Below are 21,774 nucleotides of genomic sequence, written 5' to 3'. Positions count from 1 at the left end.
ATGAGGTAGTGCAGGAACAGAAGAAGAGGCCAATGCCTTTTGGTTCTCAAACTGGTTCTCGCCAAGGGTAGTGGAAGAAGAGGAACTACGGTACGAGAAATCGCCAAGATGCAGAACCACGGGGTCCATAGGGGGATCCATCCCACATGCGATCGTTTGTAGGTGACTTTTACCGCTGTGGCAAATCGGGCCACAAGTACCGAGACTGTCGGATGCATATGGATGATACGCTTGCACCAAGTTAGAACTAGGGAAAGAATTAGGTGCCCCGGAAAAACTTTCGGGGAATCACTAATACATGTTATTAGTGACGGTTTTGAAAATTAGTTACTAATAGTATTAACTATATTATTTTTATATATTAATACAATAATAGTAGTGACGGCCACCTAATCGTCACTCATAATGACTTTTAGTGACGGATTCCATTCATCACTAATACCCATAGAATCGTCGCTAATATTTTTCGAGATAATTTTTGCGAGAAAAATGATTTCCCGCGATAGTTTGGGTGGGAAAATCGGTTTGTAGTGATGAAGTTATTAGTGATGGGTGCTAAAACTATCACTAATGTTTACACTATTAGTGACGGTTCTTAAAAATCATCACTAATACCCACTTTTAGTGACGAAATTGAATCTGTCATTAATAAATTTGTCACTAAAAACCAGGTTTTTTGTAGTGTCTATTCGCAGAGCTAAGTCCAGATCCAGAACACCAAGGTGAAATTGAATCTGTTCATTCCAATCAGAGAAATTTGTCCCATTAAAGATCTAAATAGAAGAAGCTAGCAAATGTAGTGAAACAAGAATAGACACGACGATAAAATGATCATAACATTAATATTTTAAGTAACAGACGGAGGACGCTGATCCGTAAGTTTGGTGCCACACCAAGGGGTCCGAAGGGCTCGTTGGTGGCTGGAGTTCCTATGTAATCGAAAAAAAAAAACACTTTCATTAGTAAATCGCATTCAATCTTTGGATTAACTTATGCAATATACTAACATTTACATTTTTTTGTGATTTTCACCCACCCAGACATAATTGATAACCCTTTAAAGTTCAATTGATCCGTCACCTTTGGGCATTCATCTCAATCTCACTACCATTCTTTCAATTATCCTGATTAATTCAGTGATTACTTGAAAGTTGGTGTACCTTTGAGTCAATCATAATAATCAAATAATGATTCTGTAATGATTTTTGCACAATCATATTTCAATTCAATGTTTATAACTTTTTTTAGTAAAATCACTTTGGCGACAACATGCTAACCATAAAATAAACATTGATCAATACCTTACTCAGCAAAAATTGTCCAAGCTCACAGCAGATAAATAAAAATCCCAGAATAAGATTTTCATCATGAAAAATATATAAAATTCGGCCTATAACATTTCAGCTCTTGCATGCATAAATACATTTATTAACCTAACGTAAGTGAGTTCATACTAAACTCAAACAATAAAGCATGCATTTGTTGAGGTGGCGCTGATGACATCGCAATGGGCCCAATGATGATTGTGTTAAATTATACTAGGTAAATTTTTAGGTAAGTGGGAGGTCACAATGGACCACTTAAGTCTCACTTTCTTAGACAGAATTTTTCCTTAGATACATAATTAGCACAATATATGACCACAGAGGTGATGACGATTTCGGAATCATGATATAACAATCCAATAAATCCAATGACTGTATGGCTCCATCAATATTTCATTAAATCCGACAAACAACATGGATATTTTCCGAAATCAAACGAACGCTAAACATTACACAATTAACAAAATCAATTTCTAAATTAAAGGAAAAACATGATAATTTCAGCCTTGGCTCTAATACCACATGTAAGAATTTATTATGTTATTTTACTGAAATTATAAGATGTTTAATTATCATGATTTTCACATATATTTTCTTATGTTGAAAACTAAAGAATCCATAAACAAACATACCTGAATAAGTCATGATATAAACTAATCTTTAAAAAAGACTTGTAGGAATCATTTCTCTCGTCTAGCCTTTTTTCTATCTCTATTTTTCATTATGGGTAAACTAATGAGAGAAAGATTGGTGGCAAGAAGACAATGTCCAATCCTATATATATATATAACTATTATCCCACTCCCCATAAAAGTAGATATTAATAGGAAAAAACCCTTCCACTTCCCCATTAACACTCACAGCATTTTTTAAGTCAAAAATCACCTTAATCCATTAATTCAAAATGTTCATTAGCCTTCCATTTCATGTGGATCATAATTCTACAAATAAGCCAACCCAACAAAGATAAAAGTAGTAAACACCAAATTGGTGCGAGGACCCATCATGCAACTAAAATTACAAAAATCTCCAAATGGGTTCTTTTGCACACTAAGCAACACAAAACAAGGCCCCATCAAAAAATGAGTATGGACACATACATATAATTAATATATATATATATATATATATATATATTAGATGAATTATATAATATAAAAAATTAAAATTAAAAAGTTCAATTAGACTTCAAACTCAATTGGAATAACATCATTGAACTCAAACTTAATTATTTTAAAATACTCAAATAGTTAAAATTTTTCGTTTAGAATCTAGTTGAATTGAGTAAAGACGCAGTTGAATTTACAAAATTCGTGAATAGACTTAACATGTCATGGTAACGTAGGATAAAAGAATTAAGATAAAAGGAGAGACTAGAGAATTTAAAAATCCAAAGGCTAGCCACATTGCCCATAATGACTTTCTATTAGCATTGACCCATCATGAATAGCTATCAAAATTTTAATTTTAATTAAAAATTAAAAAAAAATTCTAGAAAATACAACCATTTTTTTAACTTTCACATTTTGAAAAATAGAAAGTAAAAAATTGGGAATGTAATAGGGCCACTACTCTTAGGACATGTATTTTAAAAATAAATGAATAAATTTGAGTAAGAAAAGAATAAAATGAAAATTTAAATAAAAAATAACTAAATTAATTAAATAATATATTTTATTTTACTTTCTCTAATTTACAATCTTACGCACCAAAGGAGCTGTGCAGATTCTTTTTGTGTTTTTTTTTTTTTATTTCTTCCAAGTAAATTTGAAAATGATAAAACTAAAAAGAAAATAATAAGAATTGATAAAATCATAAACCCAGTCCAAATTAACTAGAGTCAACATAGGTCAGTCTGTACAAACTCTAATAAATTACTCCCAAATAACTTGCGTGGAATAATGTTTTTTGAGATCACTAGTATAAATCCAAGAGGCGGTTCTTGGTACCACTACTAAAAATTATGAAAAACGAAAATTAAAAAATAAAAATAGAAATTAAAAATTAGAAACCAACAATCTATTTAATTAACATTTATAAAGCAAAATAAATTTAAAATTCTATTAAAAATACTTATATTCTTATTTAAATCAGATAATATTTTTAAAAATATAATTTAAATAATAAAAGTGCAAAATAGTATAAATTAAAATAAAAAATAAAAAATACATTTTAGTTCATTGTTATAGTTTAAAATTTTACTTTAAACAACCTCATTACACATGACAACTATAAATTAGTAAGAATGTTTTAAAATTGACTTATTATTTTTTTTAAAAAGATTACGAATATTTTCACTTTAATTTTATTTAAATTCACACAATTATGTATTTAAATTTTAATTAAAAAGTGTGTATATTTAGAAAATAAATTATTTTTAAGTATTCAAAATCTCTACTAAAACAAGTGTAAACTAGAAAATCTATTTTCATTTTTTTCACAAATAATTTAAAATTGAAAATAAAAATAAAAAACGGGTAACATAAACAAATGAATTTTTAGCCTCTTTCTTCCGGGTCTAAGAAATGAAAAATAGAAAACAAAAACACTACAATAATACCAAACAAGTACTACATTATTAAAAATTATAATCTTTAATGTACAATAATTTACTTTCAACCAGGGAAAGAAAAAGGAGATGATTTTTAGGAAAATAGGGGTGATTAATCTAAAAGGGGAAAAACGGATAAATTAAAATGCAAATAATATAAACTGAGGCAACCTCTTCACGTGTTTAATTGCAAACACGTGAAAACGGTTTAAGAGCACTTTGAGCTTACGCATAGCATGAGAACAAAATCAAAATGCATGACCTCTTAGTTTACGTATACTGCAAGTAATGCACCAACCATATTCTTATGTTTTAATTTTGGTTTTTTAAATGAAAAACAAAAACATAAAGGAGCCGTGAGGAGCTCCTCAATCTTAATCCCTACGCAACACATAATATCATCATCCATCATCCAAGAAGACTTCACCTCATCACAACGTTCATACCATAAAAGAGGCACACCTGCTTCAAATTCCATAATACCATAAGCCACCGTCTATAAGTCTAAACCAATGAACCATCCAAGGATAAGGATTCCTGCTTTTCTCTCTTCCCCACACAACACACTACATATTATTATAACAAACCCTATTATTACTACTGTTTCCAAATACGTATCATTATTTCATCCAAAATGGGTTCATCCGCCCATACTCCACACAGCATATAAAACCAAGACATGCACTGGTCTATGTTCCAGATTAGTTTACACCTTTTTTTGCTATACCTTTATTATTATCACAAGTCCTAATTTGATAAGGCAATCATCATAACGAGCATTTTTAAAGACACATATCCACTGCTCTTCTACGTACATACCTACCAACCATCGGTAGCAGCTTCCAATACCCACCTCCTACGAAAGCAACCTCTTACCCTTCTGCCACCCTCCAGCTCTCGGTCAGGGAGTAGCAAGCTTTACATGTTATTCGCTCAACAGCAACTGAAATGAACATACCCGATGGCCACTGTTATCACGGTTCTACTAGGATAGTGACTTGGCAAGTACGCCATCTTTATTCCACCAAGATCTTGAGACATAGGCCCGGAGACTTTATGGATAGTCCTCATTAACATGCACATCCCCAACCTCGAACAACCAGACAAAAGACATTCACTGCTCTGGACTGGAGGCCTTGGTGCAACCTGTATTATAAGCAGAAACAAAAGTACAGTGTTATATAAAAGCAAAACCCTCCATTTGTAAAGGTCTAAAGATACATTCACACAGACTAACATAATTGTGCATGGAATGGTAAATGTGAATGCCCGATCCAACTTGAAGATATGCATACTATCTTCATGTTCAAACATAATGAAAAAGATGGCATAAAGGGAAGACATAGGGAATGAAAAATATTAACATACACTATGTACATAATATCTATTATTTTTATCGTGGAGTGCAGCATAACTTAGGCCTATTAACCTGGATGAAGGGCCAAATAATTCTTCTACAAATATTTTTAAATAATTCTACTATAAGATCATTTTAAATATCTAGCAAGAGGCTGCTAGTAATAACATAGGTCAACTCTTAAGGACAGAAACAGTTTCAAACTGCCTAAATTTCATCCCAACTCTAGCCATGTCTACTTTGAGAAACATTATTGTGTCTCATTACTTCTCACTGTTCAAGATAGTAAGCAGTTTAGAAGGATCTGGTATCAGTATCACTGTCAAAAAACTACGAAATTAAAAACCAAATTAAATGACACCATTATAAAATCTTTAATAAATCAAAAATCAGAAATATATTTATAAATACATTAAAATTTGACTAGAATAATGAGAATTTATAAATAACACAGATTAAAATATATTACAGTAAAAAATAAGAATTAATTAATAACTATTTCACTTAACTCACTTTTCACTACTCCAAGAACAATCCTCTTGTATATGAACGTAGAAAATTGGTGAAAATATTTTTGGAATTATTTTTTCAGATTTTTCAATTCTTTTAAAATTTTAGGGATATCCTTTAATTTAAATTCATATTCAAAAGAAAATTTTATTTTAGTTTTTTTCTCTATTAAAAAGGTTGTGTACATAATGATTTTTCAATTCACAAAAAGTGGATTTTGGATTTTAAGGTACAGTGACAACAAACATGTGGACAAAAAACAAAACCCTTATTTTCAGTAGTTGCCACAACAGCTGAAAAACATACAGAGTGGAATCTAGTCGCACAAACAAACATGTTATCACTTGTTTCCCAACTTTCTTCACCTACAATGTAACCAAAAAAAAAAAACAATAAAGACAAAGGTACTAACCGGCATCCTAAGTGAATTCGTAACTTCATATGATTAGTTTCTAGGCTCTCATTCAGAAAATATATTGATTTACTAATCCATCCAAAAAGTAATGGCAAGATCAATCATGTTCGATGAAATTTCCACAAACTATGTCCATCACCCATCACCTTTTCATGATTGTATAAAAACAAAACTTCAGGAGAAAAACCATATTCTCAAAGAATTCTTTATTAAAAAAATATTTCCTTCCATCTTTGGCACAAATTTCAATATCAACTGGCTCATTACCTACCTTCTTAAGGAGACTCATAAACAGTGTAGGAAAAGCAGTTCCTTTGTTTTATGGTTATGTGAAGCCCAACTGCCAGGAGAATTCTTCAACAAGGTGTCTTTCCTATAACTCTAGAAACCCACTAAACAGTGACTGGCGTGCCAAGGAACAGTCTAAAGGGATTGTAGTGAATCAAGGTGATTTTGTGATGAGGTTGTTTTATCAAATGACTAGGCAGCGGTAAGCATATGCGGAAGTAAATTATTACAGTGTAATGCACAATGTGGAAGACTTTTTTTAACTATTGGATTTGACGCATATATGCATCCACACAAGGAAATTGGCAAGTACTACTCAAACCATTGTAAACTAGATACTTACTTCTGTAGTAGCATGTGCCTGCAGGATGCCAACACCACCCATGCTCCAACAATTTAAATTATTGACAAGGCAGCAAAGTTGGAGTTTGAAAATGGTAGCAACAAGAGGCTGAACATTCACCGCAATCATTCTCAAGGACCTCAAGAACAAAGATAAGTTAGATTAGAGAGCTTGCAAGGAAACAACGGAAAAGCTAGCAAATAATTAACTGGACTCCAAACACAAAAGTATGAAATTATAATATCAGGTGCAGGGAAGAAATCTTACCATCTATCATCTATGCTCTCATAATGATTTCACACAAAGTATTGACCTGTCCACATGGGCAGCCCCTGATATTGCTCCGACAGTGGGGTAAACTGCTGGTTTCCTTTGGTAAGTTGTGGTTCCTGCAGCTGCTGTTCATGATGCAGTTTTAAATACTCAAGAGGCTTGTAGTCTTGCCAGCCTTTCTGTTTTTCCGGTTGAAACTGCATTGTGGAAATTTGTTTTCCAGGGAAAGGAAAACTAACTGTGCCACTCATACCACTGCTCTTGCTGGCAAACTGAGGATTTGCATCTGACACTTGATTGGAATTGTTGAGTCCTGCATTTTTCATGGCCGATGGCAACTGATATCCATCCAACCAGCTATAATCATCGAATAGTGGACTCTCACTTGTCAGATCCAAACCAGATAAAGGCTCATTTACTAGTTTAGGCGGGACAGGGCTGAAACCTGGTGGAGGTCCGAAATGCCTAACCGGACGGCTCACTGGACTTCTTCTTGAACTTGGTTGCAAAGCTGACGAGGTATTTACAATGAAACTGTCAGCCTTGACTCCAGAAGATGCAGCAGATTCAACCTTGAATGGAATCCCAGCTTCTGTGAGTCCTATCTGACCATAAGAAATGCCACTAGCATTAAAATTGAGAGGATGTTGAATAGGAACGGAAAAGGAAGCAGGATGTGAAATGCCTATATCTTCTTGCAACTCAGGTTTCCTTGCATGCATGTTTTCCGAAACACTCAAGCATTTCAAACCATTATAAAGAGTGTCTTCATGTTCTGCCATCCATGTTGAAGCGCGTGATTGAACTGATGGCAGATGCTGGTTGCTACTATTGGCAACAGGTACAGGTGGTTGCACCCCTGAACCTAAAGCAGCATGCTGGTGAAGATCACTAAGAGGACCTGGAATGGAACCACCATAAAATTGATGCAGATCACTAGCAGAAGCAGTCTTGTGAGTCTCTGGGCCATTGTAAGCAAGCCAGTTTTGATCAATTACATCAGTTTGCTTCTCGGCCACTGTTGGCTTGAAAACAATCACCTCATCCTCCTCTTCCCCTTCCACATATAACTGTGTCTTTGACTGCAAAGCTCCTGGATTTATTGTTTTTTCTGCTGGAATTTCTTCAATCACACCATTTGATTTATGCATGCCTAAATAGGGGCCAACTGCAAAATCATCTGATTTTTGAGGCTCAATACCAATAATAAATTTTTTCACTCCTGGGTCAAAGTATATTGTTTTTTGACCAACCCTAACTATGTTTGCCAGGGCCTTCCCTGCTGCCAAAACCCTTCTAACACGGGCTTTTTTCTCCTTGTTTCCATCACTCGCAAGGGAATGCTTCCTTGAAAAATCCAATATCATTTGTGCAGGAAGAATTGGTAAGAATCCTCTCAACTCAAAATCCTCCCATAAAGCAAGCCGGTTTTCTGTTTCTCCTTCCTCATATCTACTCATGTTGAAAAAGCATGTCTCATCTTCATCATTATCCATAGAAACCATCCCATTTGACACGAGCTTGTTCAAGAGGGATATAAAATGATTCCAGAAAACAGATCTAACAGCTGCCTGTTTCTCATCCACGTCACTGCCAGCTGCAACATCGGGACAGCAGGCCAACCATTCCACAAAAACAAGAATGCCAGGGAGAAGGTAACTGGATAATGCATCATTCAGCTGTGCACACCTCTTTGATATGTGTCCCATGAACTCAAAAACTGCAGCACATGCATTTTGAAGGAGAACATTGCGCTGCAAGATTTCTGCATATGTCTGCCCTTCTGCCTGCCTATTCACATTATGAACAGTGAATATAAGAATAGAAATAAGCCTTACAATCACAAGTCCATTCTCCAAAGCATCCCCACCAAAATTCAGTTCCTCCTCTGGCCCAGAAGAAAGAAGCTCATGCAAAGCACTGCTGACTGAAGCCAGAACTTCAGCAAATGTTTCCAAGCTGGTGAAAGAAAGTATAGTATATAAGGGCATAGTCCATGAACTTCAGTAAATAACATAAGAAATAATCACATTCAAAAATACCTTGTTCGTGTGAAAAGAATACCATTTAGGCGAACAAATCGAATGCAAAAGGCTTTATAAGTATCATGGGAATTGGATGCTGTGCCCCGAGCACCAACTTCAAGGTTATTATCTTTAGATTGAAGTTTTGCCTCCTCCTTCTCTCTTCCTTTGGCATTGATCCGCCCACGTGGCTCCCGAGGTGCAGAAGCTTTAGCATCCACATGCATCTGAGCGTAATTCTGACGGTTCTGCCCACCAAAAATTTAAAAAATATGAGGTGAACTGAAAAACCAAATTTCCCAGACTAGATCATAAGATGTGACCTGGCCAGAAGCACATAACCGAAGATAATGTTCACTGAAGTTAACATGGTATAAAAATCACCACATCATGTTAGCCACTTAACCCACACCAAACATCTGCATTCAACTCCCCACCATTGTTCTAAAGGTCTTGCAGGAACAAAATAACATCCCACTGAAAACGACATATTTTGTTCATGAATTTACACAAATTGCAATTGATATTCATGTTTATTTCCATCACATTCTTAGCATGCAAATCAGATTTCTTTCTCAAAAACCAACCTTGCAGATGACCAGGCAAGACATGATTTGATCAATAGGAGCCTCTTTTGCAAAAGATATAGGATACTTCATACTCAAAACCAATTGGTATGGATTTTTTTTCTCAGATAAGAAAAAGATGTATCAGCCAGAGAACAGAGAAATTACAACATAATCATGGACAGGAAGCCCTCAAAAAAAAATAGAATCAAAACAAATATAAAAAATAAAGAAAGAAAAAAAATGAAATAAAAAATTTTTAAAAATTAACCAAGAAAACTCCCCTCCAATCCCTTTCGATTGTAGTTTCCCAAGCACTCCAAATTAGCTAGTTCCCTCTGACCCTTCTGCACTTGATTTTTCAGGACGCACTTCATTTCCTCCAAGATCAGATAGTTTTAAACCAATCCTATCCATTAATTCCAAGCTTCTAAATCCTTTCAGAAATATCCTCCAAAGGGGTAAGCAGAATTCCATCCTACCCTATTGTTTACCATCATGCTCAAAACAGAAACCTCCTCCGATCCCCCTTCCATCAGACATGTAATACATACCAAAAAACCCCTAGTAAGTCAGATAAGTAAGAATCATATCCATATTGTTCCCAAATCTCATCCAAAAGCAACCCCACATCACAATCAAACTCGCTAAGGTCCTCAACCATCATTATCTGGGAGGTCCCCTCAATTTCTTCTCTTCACTAGTTACACCCTTCCTTTTTGAAGACAACAAAAACTTCACCAATGCAAGAACGATGAAAAAATCACATGAAAAAGTGGGCAAGCCATCCTCCTTTGCAACAAAAACAAAATGGAAAAATGAAGTATCTACAACAATGCTACCTTCCAATCCCTCTGGATATTGAACAGAAAAATATCCATATAAGCCCCAAAAGAATAAGCCTAAAACGAAGCTTTCTCCCAAATCAAATGCTTTGGAACCTTCTGATCTGTGAAAAATCCTGGCATTCTTTTCAAGCCAAAGAGTCCACAATATAACAAAAACAACACAAAACCAAATCTTTCTTTTTTTCTCTTCCTTCCAAAGCCCCAAAATTTGTACTGATACGAAATCATACGTAGTCTTTAGAGTCACCCAATCCTCACCGCTACAGAAAAACAAATTATTCCAGAACACCCTTGTCACCTCACAATGTGGAACAAATGACAATTTGTCTTACTTTCCTTGCCGCACATCAAACAAATGCTCCCCCTCCTTCTCCACTAACATATGGATCTTCCAAAATACTTCACTCTCCTTTTATCACTCTCCTTAGATTTTTGACACCATCTCACCATAATGCACTCTCTTCGATTCATACTTTTTCCTCATTTCCACACCCATCTGAACCACCTCCGATGAAACAAGCAATGGTTCCTGTACCAACTTCACCTTCAACCCATGGGAAGCCTCCTGCAAAACCCTAGCTGCCTCTGTAGAAGGCTAGAAGTCAGACTTCTGCTCCATGCTCCAACTGTCCCACATCAGCTACAAATGAATTTCGTTGCAGATTTGCACCACACTTCACAAAGTTGCTCGTTTCCTAGTGATACGACTCCTTCCAAGATCGAGATGGTCACTGCCCTGTACCAGCAATTCCAGTCGCTCTACAGCTATTTTCCTTGACTGAATCTGCCACCAATGGATGAAGCTGTCTTGAAAAACTCCGCCAGCCTTCATCACAAACACCACTAGGGATGAAAATGGAAAACCTTTTCCTTTCCAGCCCAACCCTAATTCCAATAACTTTCCCTTCCCCGTCGATATAACCACCATCCTATAATCCACCTTTCCGTATCCTGTTCCACATTAGAACACCCCCGTCCCCACCCAGCCAAACCTGAAGACATACCATCAACCACCATGCCGCTGCAAAGAAACCCTAACCCAATGGCTGCAAAGAGCGTTCCTTCACAACAAAAGGAGGTCATCCTCCCCTACGCTCTCAAGACGCAGATCGAAGGATTAACGGTCCAATGGAGCGACCTTCTCTCATGTAAGCAGGAGCCAAGATCAAACACACAAGAAGCAAATCCAAGGGGCTATGAGATAGGTGGTGGATGAGAGAGAGAGAGAGAGAGAGAGAGAGAGAGCCGTCCATTTCCTAACTCACCAACTAATATGGCCCATATTCAGAAAAATCACTAGGGCATTCTTTGACTAGTCGCAGTAAAAACGACGTTTGACATAACGAAATTCTTTTGTAAAAATTGATTAAACAACTGTAATTACATAACAGACAAGCTTTATTATTTACATAATATGGTGATATCATCAAATGACACAGTCCACACCTCTTAATTTGCTAAAAGCAACTGTATGTCATGCCAAAACCTATAAGCATAGACCCTCATATAATCCCGTAAAGCCCTGCAGAGCAACCTATATTCAATCTTTTCCCTGGAAGGGTTGATATGGGACATTTTCAGCAAATTCAATCAACCAATATGCCAGGATCAATCCACCAGTCAGGTCAGTACAGGTGGATTCAGTCTTTTCCCATGGCCTTCAGAATGTTACATGGTCTTCCTCTCGGTGGTTAATCCCAACTAACCCCAGTAATTACAGTTAGGTTAAGGTAGAGAACGTACGAGATCAAACATCGTTCATACCCAATTCACCAGCCGAGGAGTAAGCCTCAGAAAAAAGGTTTGGGCAATTCCCTAGAGGCACCCAGTGCCAAACTGTACATAGAATACATGAATATGATATACCAGCCACATCTATCCCAGCAACCACAGACAAACAACATCTACATGAGCAACAAACTAGCCCAATACTACATAATGCCAAATAAGCCGCTCCCAAAAGTCATGTATATGCAGTATAATAAGTGACTGATCAATATACAAACCCATTTAAATCGCAAAGATAAGGATATTCGAATAAGCCAAATTTTCCATCAGTTCATATCATGAATCATGAGATACACTTACATTTCAAAACTACACAGAAAATTTATTAAAAATATTAAACTTCCACTGTTAAATAAATAACAACTAATATCCTGGAAAAATAAATGAGAAAATAAAAACTAACATTTCTGGAATCACATATATAACAACTAATAATCATATACAAAGCATCAAGTTAAAACAGTCAAATTTTATTTTGACTATTAATATATGAAAAGTTCTTTTTGGAATATGGGCGACACCAGGCCTGTCCACAGGTGAGACACTCCATTCTTCATTGACAGCTACAATTTTTAGTACCCCAATAAGCGAGCCCTTCATTTTATTTATAAAAAAAAATCTTATCTTGAAGGACCAAGCACCAGGATTTCAGTAATTGCTTAAGTTATATGCATGAAAGACTCATAGTGTTAATGAAAGGCTTCTCCTTGCAACACTCGTCACTAACATGGCCTAATCAGAAGCATCAATGCCTTTTCTGCTCTATAAATTAATTTTCCCCAATAGAATGCACACATCTGTGCATGAGGGACTGAACTGTGGCCACAATCAACGATACATTCTCAAACATTATGGCGGTCATGCACTAATCAAGACCCATTTTCCTCAAAAGAAAAAATTCATATTTGAAATATGAATGAAAAAGACAAATGTAACTTCAAGGATAACAAACTCATGCCCAAGCAACATCCTCAAACTGTTTATGTATAATGCCAATAGACCCTACAAAGAGCTATTAGGTGCACTCACTCCAATGCAACTTCAGGGATTTGGAGAGGGGGCATAATGTGCATGGCCTTACCACAAGGCACAAGGTGCACAATTTCATGAAGAAAAATGGCTACTTGCAAAAGAGAATTATGCACAGGATGCATACATAGCATACTGTGAGGCAGATTGCCCACCTCACAGATGGCATGAGAGAAGCAAGCAAAAATAAACAACTAATAATCCAGAGCATAATATTGGTTTTCAAATGTTTGCAGTTTCAAGAAAATGTGCCAACTAAAGAGCGCTGCATCTTAAATATATATGAACCTAAAAATTGAATAGAAGGTACAACACACTGTCACGCATGCAGTAGTGCACAACAATAAAGAAATACCTTCTCAAATGCCACAATCAAGTTTTCCCTAGCAGTTGAAAATGGGCTATCCACAGCAAGACTCCGAAAATACCGGTAGACAGACACCAGTTCATCGCCCGAATAAGAAGCCAATATTGCAAGCTGAACAAAGAAAAGCATTTATGGCCTTGTGAAAATTAGAATCATAAAATCAGTGGCAATAACAAATATATATACGTATTAAAGGTAAAACCTGGTGATGGGGATTCCCACTAGATGGCCAAAGAGAGGCAGCTTGCAGGTAGTAACTTGAAGCAGCAGCATAGTCACGTGTTTTTGAGTCACCATCCCCATACAGTCCTTTGTAGCGTGCTAGGTCGCCAAGGTATATCAAACTACGGTGACATGATATCAAATTCTTCATCTCAGCAGATTTCTTTCCATCTTTCTCCATAACCATTTGATTTCCAGAATCCTCAGAGAAATAACCCAAGGGAAGCCCATACTTAGCTCTGATCTTCAAAATTAGATCATGATAGAATCCAGTTGCTTCAGAAAGGAAGGTTTTAAACTGCAAACGAATTCTTGTTATTCGATCTGGTCGAGCTTGCCCTTTTGCATTTTGAGATGTGGTTGAGCTCATAGAAGCCAGAGCAGCACTAAAGTGTGCTCTAAATTCCTCAATTCGTCTGTAGTGCAACTGCCATAAAGCATATTCAATGTTGTGCTGCTCAGAAAAAGCATGATCCTCAAGAATTATTGCTTCATAGTTCTCACGCATCTGTTGCCAGGCATTGGGGTCTGAGGGGATTCTTGCCTGGGCCGACTTCCGACGCTTATTCTCCAACTCAACATTCTGTATATGGGACATTTTCTAATAAGAAGCATGATTTAATAAAAGAACCATAGTACACACAATTAACCCATTACACTCCTTTTCTTTTGTGTTTTTTCATGTCGCTCTAATAGAGGAGAACGCTTTGGATCGGGTGAATTGGCGGAAAAGTATTCATGTAGCCGACCCCACCAAGTGGGACTTAGGGCTTGTTGTTGTTTTTTTTCATGTCACTCTTCTTTTTATTATTGCGGGGTGTAAATAGAGTGAGTCATATTGCATAGTGGCTGCCATACCAATAGCATAGTAGTTAATACAGTAAATGTTAACATTAATCCTTATAAAGAAGATATTTCATGTGAAGCATGTCAGATTGATTGAAATCTGTCATGAAAGGGCGCAAAGCAGAGGTTAATTCTTTTTTTTTTAAATAAAAATTGCACCTCCAAACTCAATTTTTTTCATTTTAAGCTACCCAAAATAAAACACCATATAAATTGTATAAAAATTCAATATGACAGTCTTGCACCATTAAAAATAATGCAGAATTTTTTATTCAAAAGAGGGGGACTTGGTTGATTTTGTTAGACACGATCAACCTGTAAATGAACTTAACAGATCATATGTCCTTTTCCTTTCTTCAAACTTAAAAACATTTTTAAAAAAAAGTTATATTTTTTATTAGAAAAAGAACCTATATTGTGCATAGGACAAATGCATGAGGATTAGACCCTCCCAACCGAAGCTAAACAGGAGGAGAAAACAAAACAAAACAAAACAAAACACACAAGTAGAACCAAACAAGCATGCTGCATATCCAAAAACTCACTCCCCAAAGCATCCTGACAAAAAAAAGCCACAATGAAGCAGCCAAAACATTCTGATCCCAAATCAAATGAGCAGCTGAAACCTGATCTTCATAAAATAAGAGCGTTCCTCTCCAGCCAAAGGCCCCCAAAACAACAAAACTTGCACATTGCCATAAAATTCTAGCATCTTTGCACCTGCCAACCTTCTTAAATCAATCAACCAAAAATCGTCCAAAGCGCTAGGGCACACCCAACACTCTCCAAACAGACCAAGAAGCTTGTTCCATAACAACCAAGCCACAGAACAATGGAGAAATGAGCATGTGTCCCACTACTAGCATGACACATCACACACATTAGGAGACAAAGCCTTACAAAGCCTTCTGATAACAAGCCCTGTTTCCACTTAAAAAGCTTGAACTTCCAACCAATTAAACTGGAATAACTGTTCTAAGTCCTGAAAACTTCATGCACTCGGTGATTTTTCTTTTTACTGTGTTTCAACAAATCAGACTCAAGGGCAAAAAAATATTAAGTGACCGAGGACATGACTGAAGGCTGAATAAAAACAGAATTCTAGGTGTTCAGTGGAGCTGATATTTCCTGTAATTCCAAATACCAGCTGAGCCATAGCTCAGTGGTGGACTACCAGATTCTAAGATGAAAGGTCCATTTGTGGAACATATTTTTCTAAATGAAGCACAATTGACTAACAATATACAATTACAATATATTTTCTAAACACAGAATATGAAGATTAAAATGCAGTAAAACTTGGTCTTAGTGCCAAAGGCATTTGAGTCATTTTTCTACTATTTTTTATAAATAATGGCAAGGATAATCAGTTAATGACATTGAAAAGTAAGATACAAATAGACAATGTGACAAAAGGCTTAGAAAACCAAATGCAAAATCATTAACAACAATAATGACTTCTCATTAAAAAGTGAAAATCTAATGCCCCATCTGTGCCCACATAGCTTTTTACAATAGAAAAAAGAATAGACATCATAAAAGATGAAAGGATGTACAAAAGGGTAAAATTCCTGAAAAGAAAAGAGCACAAAGAAGAAAAAATTAAAATCAAAATAACCCAGTCATTCAATCACACTGTAAATCTGAAAAACAACCCCTTCCCTTAGAGCACCTCACTGCAAAAGCCCGTAACAAGGCCAAATACTGAATCATATCCCAAAACAAAGGCCAATACATATTCCCTGTAATGATACGTGCATTCAGTTCCAATCAAACGCTCCAAAAAGCAGCAAAAATCTCACACCTCACAAAGCTGAGCCATCTCTACTCCTAGCAAAACCCATAAAAGAAACAGCAATCAAATCCTCCACCGATTATGGGCAAAATCAAATCCTTCCAAAAATGATGAACAACTTCTTCCACACCCTCCATGGAAAAGAACAATGCAGAAAGAGACAAGAAGCAGATTCATCCCATGAACACCGGTATTGGATTCTAATGACTTGATACCTGATTTCCAGGTTTACTTTTGCATTTACAATTCCAGAAAAATTTGAAAAATTTTAAACTCTATTTTTCCAGAAAATTATCCATTTGACAAACCAAACTTTGTTTTCCCAAGAATATAGTGTTATTTAGCCCAAAATATAATTGAAGATTATCCAGATTTAACAGGATTTTTTTGGATAAAGACTTAGTAAAGAGAGTACTTGCAAGGGGGAAAAATTATCAACTCTAACCTGAATTATCAAAATATTTCAGTGGAAGGTTGTAACATGCAAGTGCTTCACCGGACAGTTTCTGTAGTATTAGGCTATTAGCACCATTGTTACAACTAACACTGCTACTACTTAATAGACTATTAGTAGTAGCACCAGCAAAATAAGAAGGCTCATGAAAAAGCACTAAGAGGCCATATAATTCTTGTATAGTAGAATGTCCATACATCATGGCACTTCCATTTAAGCCTTAATTCAAAATTTGTTTCACCTAAAATCTTGTTCTTTCCTAAGCCTCTAGTAGTTTGCATCAATTAGAAACAATTCCAAGCTTTGAAGCACCATAATATAGTCAAGGAAGCTGTGTTAGCAACAGCACATTATTGCACAATGTTCACCCCCAAATAAAACCAAAGCTGAAGCAACTAAAATTTGCAATTTCATATTCTTTCAATCCAAGGGAGAAAATAATTGAGGTACCATGTAATCAATGGACAGGCATCAAATTTCTAAAGCAGCTCACCATCAGTAAACTATAGCTCCTTCAATTTATCATATAGCATTTACATACAAAAAAAAAAAAATAGAACAATTAGGCAGGGCTGAAAGTCCATTCTTCATGCACAAAAAATGAAATACCTTGTCATAAAGACGTTGAGCAAGCTCCCTAGATGAAGGAGCAGACATTTTATCCATTTGTACAATCATTATCCATCAAATGTTTCTGACTAATTTCAAGCTCCCTTAAACCTGCAGGAATCGTTTGCCATCAGCCACAAACATATAAAGAGCAAAACAAAGGGGGGCATGAAAATAGAAATGAAAGCAAAGAATGCAAATGCAAAGGCTCATGCAAAATAATCAATTCCAGTTGAAACACTATGACTACCAACCACCCATAACCAATAAATTAATCTGCTATCGGAAGTGAAAACAGCTATCAGATGAACAAATTTTCTCTCACTTGATGTGTATTACTAAAAAAAATCCAAGGGATTTCTATTTTTTGCATTTTAATCATAATTAACTGTACAACTTTTTTAAATAGCTCTTTTAGGAACATCCACTTTTAAAATCTTCAAGTGGATCATTCAAAAACCTTGTACAGACAAATGAGAGACCTACTCAGAATAAAAATTCAAAAATTGTCAGAAAAAAGTAAATTTAGAAACTTGAAAAGCTGCCACTCTATTTTTACTTCTCAAGAAGATAAACAAATAATTAGTTTAGTTTTGGACATTGCCCCAACCATTTGCAGAAAAGTACTAAAGGGACTCTGCCTTTGAACTATCCTTCAGTAGAAGCCTTTCCTTCAATAGAAGCCATGAACAAATTGTCCAATGGCACAATACAAAAGTATTTTTCACAAATCAATACCAGAAATACAGATAGCAATACCAGCTTTCCTGGCTTTCTCAAAACTCAAACCCTCTGTTCGGTTCGCAAAATCAGGGCTACAATGGAATTGAGAATCTGACCCTAATTCTCATTCCCTTGTTCAGTTTGCATAAATTTACCATTCAATGGAATGGTCATTCCTCCTCTAATAGATAGGATCATAGGAATCAAAATTCCGTTCCTAACTACTTTTCCAAACAACAATTATAACCCTCATTAAATTATAACAATAATAATAACCACCACCACCAACAACAACAACAATAACTACAACAATTATAATAATTATTATTATAAAAATTAAACATAACAACAATGACAATAATAATAACAATCATAATAAACTAACAATGACAACAAAAACAATTGCAACAATATAATTAAAATTAGTATTAAAGAATAATAATAATAACAACAACAAGAATTACAAGAACAATAAACATAAAAACAGTATTATTATAGTTAAAAATTCAAAATATATATATATATAATATGATCCAAAAACTACATAAATTTTCAATAAAAAATATTTTTTATTGGGGGATTTTGAAAAATGGCTTATTTTTTTCATTCCATTGTAGCCACCATTGAAGTTGGAAAGGAATAGAAACTGCATTATGTGTTACTAATGAAACTCAATAATTGCATTCCCGCAATGATCCCATTCCTGTCCAAATCCCATTTCTGCCTCAAATTATTTCCTACTTCAATTCCATTTCCTAACCCAAATGGGGAATAAGGCCTGGTTTCAAACCCAGAATGCAAAGGAGTGGAATTAAAAGGAATTGTTCACTCCCATTCATAAATCAGAATAATATGTACTTTGGACATGTAAGGCTCTTGTGTTTTTTGATATTGTAATAAAAGGGTAATATTGCCATTTTCAGACATAAAAACCATTTCTCCCACATGGATTAGCATTCCAACCATCTGAATATAGTGGTGAAGCCACTGAAAAAGATTCCCAACATGTAAGTTACAAATGTCGGATCCATTCCCATTCATATGACTGATTCCTGATAACCAAATGGTCCAAAAATAGCCTGAAGGATAAGTGGCAAGAATGTTCACCATAACGATAACATCAATTTTGATCTAAAATTTTCATCTCATCATACTTCTATACATAACAATTTTATAAAAACTTCGTATTTGAAGATAACATTCTAAACCCCACTGCAGTCATAAAAAACAAACATAGTAGATAACTTTGATAACAACACCAGTGTCATCCATATATATATATGTATAATAATATATATTTTTACCTTAGAATGACATATTATCATAAATCTATAAGAGTAAACCCTATGGCAATAATAAGAATCCTAAAATCACACAGAAAGAGTTAAAGAGCTCTATTAGTTAATTTAGTTCTTAAAACACCCACCAAAAATCTCAAAAAGGTGAAGGAAATCCAAAATTAATGTCCTTAACATTACATTATCCTCATCTACATTACATTTTATAACAGAAAATTTGGCACTATAACATTTCTAAGTTCTAATAGATCTAGGAGTCCAGGACTCAAACAAGCAAACTAAATTGGTCAATGATATTCCAAACCAAATCATTAACACTCTAAAACAAAGCCACTCGAGAAAAAAGCAAAACAGAGAAAACCATATACCTCTCAAAAGTCAAAACTAAGCCTTGTATTTCAAAGTTTTACAACATAATATAAATTGACAACTTGTAAAAACAAAGAAACCCAACAACAAGAAACAAAACTCATATGTTCCCAGTTTGCAACCTGACCAATAAAAGAAGCAATCTCCACATCAAAAAATCAGTGTGCCACCATCATTTAAAATTTCGTAATCCCGGTCACTTGAAATCTAGCTCCAAATTTGCAGTTCCTCATTGTTGTCACATTTTGAGGATAAAATAAATCTCTAACAGCTTAGAAAGAACATCAAGCATAGGGATCCCACTTTTATCATTCAATTTTCTGAAGATCCACCCACAATGTTTCTCCTCCCACTGCAGAATTGAGGTTAGCTGAGATTCTGTTCGATTATATATTTATAATTTCATATGAAACTTCCACGAACTCTTTATTACTCACTTTAAGCCATTGGCAAGTAACACTACAGTCATCAGGCTCACCACATTAGAAGTTTCAAAAGCAATATGCAGCACAGAGAAATTCAAAATATATATATATATATATATATATATATATATATATATTCTTCAATCAGAAACATTCACAAAGAAAAATAATATAATTTTGTTACGAGACTAGCTATGGCACTTTTATCACACAATCAACAAGAATTCAAACCCTAATTTTTTTTCTTTAAAACACAAATTATACAAATTCTAGTCACGACAAAATTCCAACACAATCTACAAAAATCAGCAATCAAAGCTCTCCTAGGTCTCCCAGAAAGCCGAAAAAAGTGAAGAAACGTAAAAATTGCGGGTACGCGATACCCGTTTCACTAAAACTGAGAAAATAAGCATACCCTAATACAAGAATTAAACATCACTTGACTCGAGATTTTATTTTCTTTCACATTTCTTAGCATCGTCGGACCCAAACACATATTTTCCACTAAAATAATTAAAACCAAATCAAAAATTCATTCTATTCGAGGAATTTTTTTTCCAAATTTCAAAAGAGGGGAAAAAGACATTGACATATGATCAATATCAGATCCACTTAAAACTCAAATCACCGCCAAATTAGACGAATTGGTTCTCAGTTCTCACCAAAAAAACAAAAATCAGATGAATGAATAGCGTGTTCAAACAAAAAAAAGAGAAACCAAAACAAAAACAACTTACTTATGGAAGCGGATCTGCGAAGAAATCTTGGAAATGCGTGCTGCCTTCGTCAGATCAACGACAGGGTTTGTGATCAGGGGACGATAGCCTCGCAAAGACGATCGCGGAAGTTGTCGGAGAAAGCTAGGGTTTGAATCCGAAGCGATTTGTTCTTCTTTCTTTCTCCGTCTGGTCCAACAGGCGGCGAGGAGCCTTCTCCGCGTTTCCTCTTCAATCTCTATGGAGAAAACCAAAAAATAAAAAACCAAAACAAAACAAATAAACAATATAATATGGTTTTTTTAATTCCTTTTACTTTTTCTGCTTTGGAGAAAATTAAGAGAGAGAGAGAGGAATAAATGGGTTGGGCACGCGCTTGTGAGGAGAGTGGGCCTGCCTACGAAATATTGATTTTACCCTGGTTGGACACGGACTTGAACATTCACATGGTAAGGATATGTTTGGTGTATTGAAATGGGATAAAATTAGTTTTTTATAAATTATATATTTTTATAATTTTTTAATTTATTTGATTTTTAATTGATTTCTGTTTTTAAAATATTGGTTAAAAATTTTAATTTAGATAAAATAGTAGACTATCTTTTTCTATGTTGAATATTATTAAATTTTAAA

At 35.1% G+C, this 21,774-nt stretch overlaps 1 protein-coding gene across 1 annotated transcript; it reads right to left on the bottom strand.

Annotated features, from left to right (window-relative positions):
• Positions 1 to 4,449: 4,449 nt before the first annotated feature.
• On the bottom strand, positions 4,450 to 21,469 carry LOC131148325 (nonsense-mediated mRNA decay factor SMG7). The gene is made up of 8 exons (XM_058098040.1): positions 21,163 to 21,469; positions 17,611 to 17,721; positions 13,887 to 14,489; positions 13,673 to 13,795; positions 9,105 to 9,334; positions 7,057 to 9,021; positions 6,790 to 6,928; positions 4,450 to 5,022 (listed from the first exon to the last, which is right to left on the bottom strand). Exons 2-6 carry the CDS (start codon positions 17,677 to 17,679, stop codon positions 7,086 to 7,088), a joined length of 2,961 nt encoding a protein of 986 aa, XP_057954023.1. The 5' UTR covers positions 17,680 to 17,721; positions 21,163 to 21,469; the 3' UTR covers positions 4,450 to 5,022; positions 6,790 to 6,928; positions 7,057 to 7,085.
• Positions 21,470 to 21,774: the final 305 nt, after the last annotated feature.

The sequence above is a fragment of the Malania oleifera genome, chromosome 2 (genome assembly GCF_029873635.1).
Source record: "Malania oleifera isolate guangnan ecotype guangnan chromosome 2, ASM2987363v1, whole genome shotgun sequence".
Classification (NCBI taxonomy): Eukaryota; Viridiplantae; Streptophyta; class Magnoliopsida; order Santalales; family Ximeniaceae; genus Malania; species Malania oleifera.
Note: the sequence above shows the minus strand (reverse complement) of the source record. Positions and strands in the feature narration are given on the sequence as shown.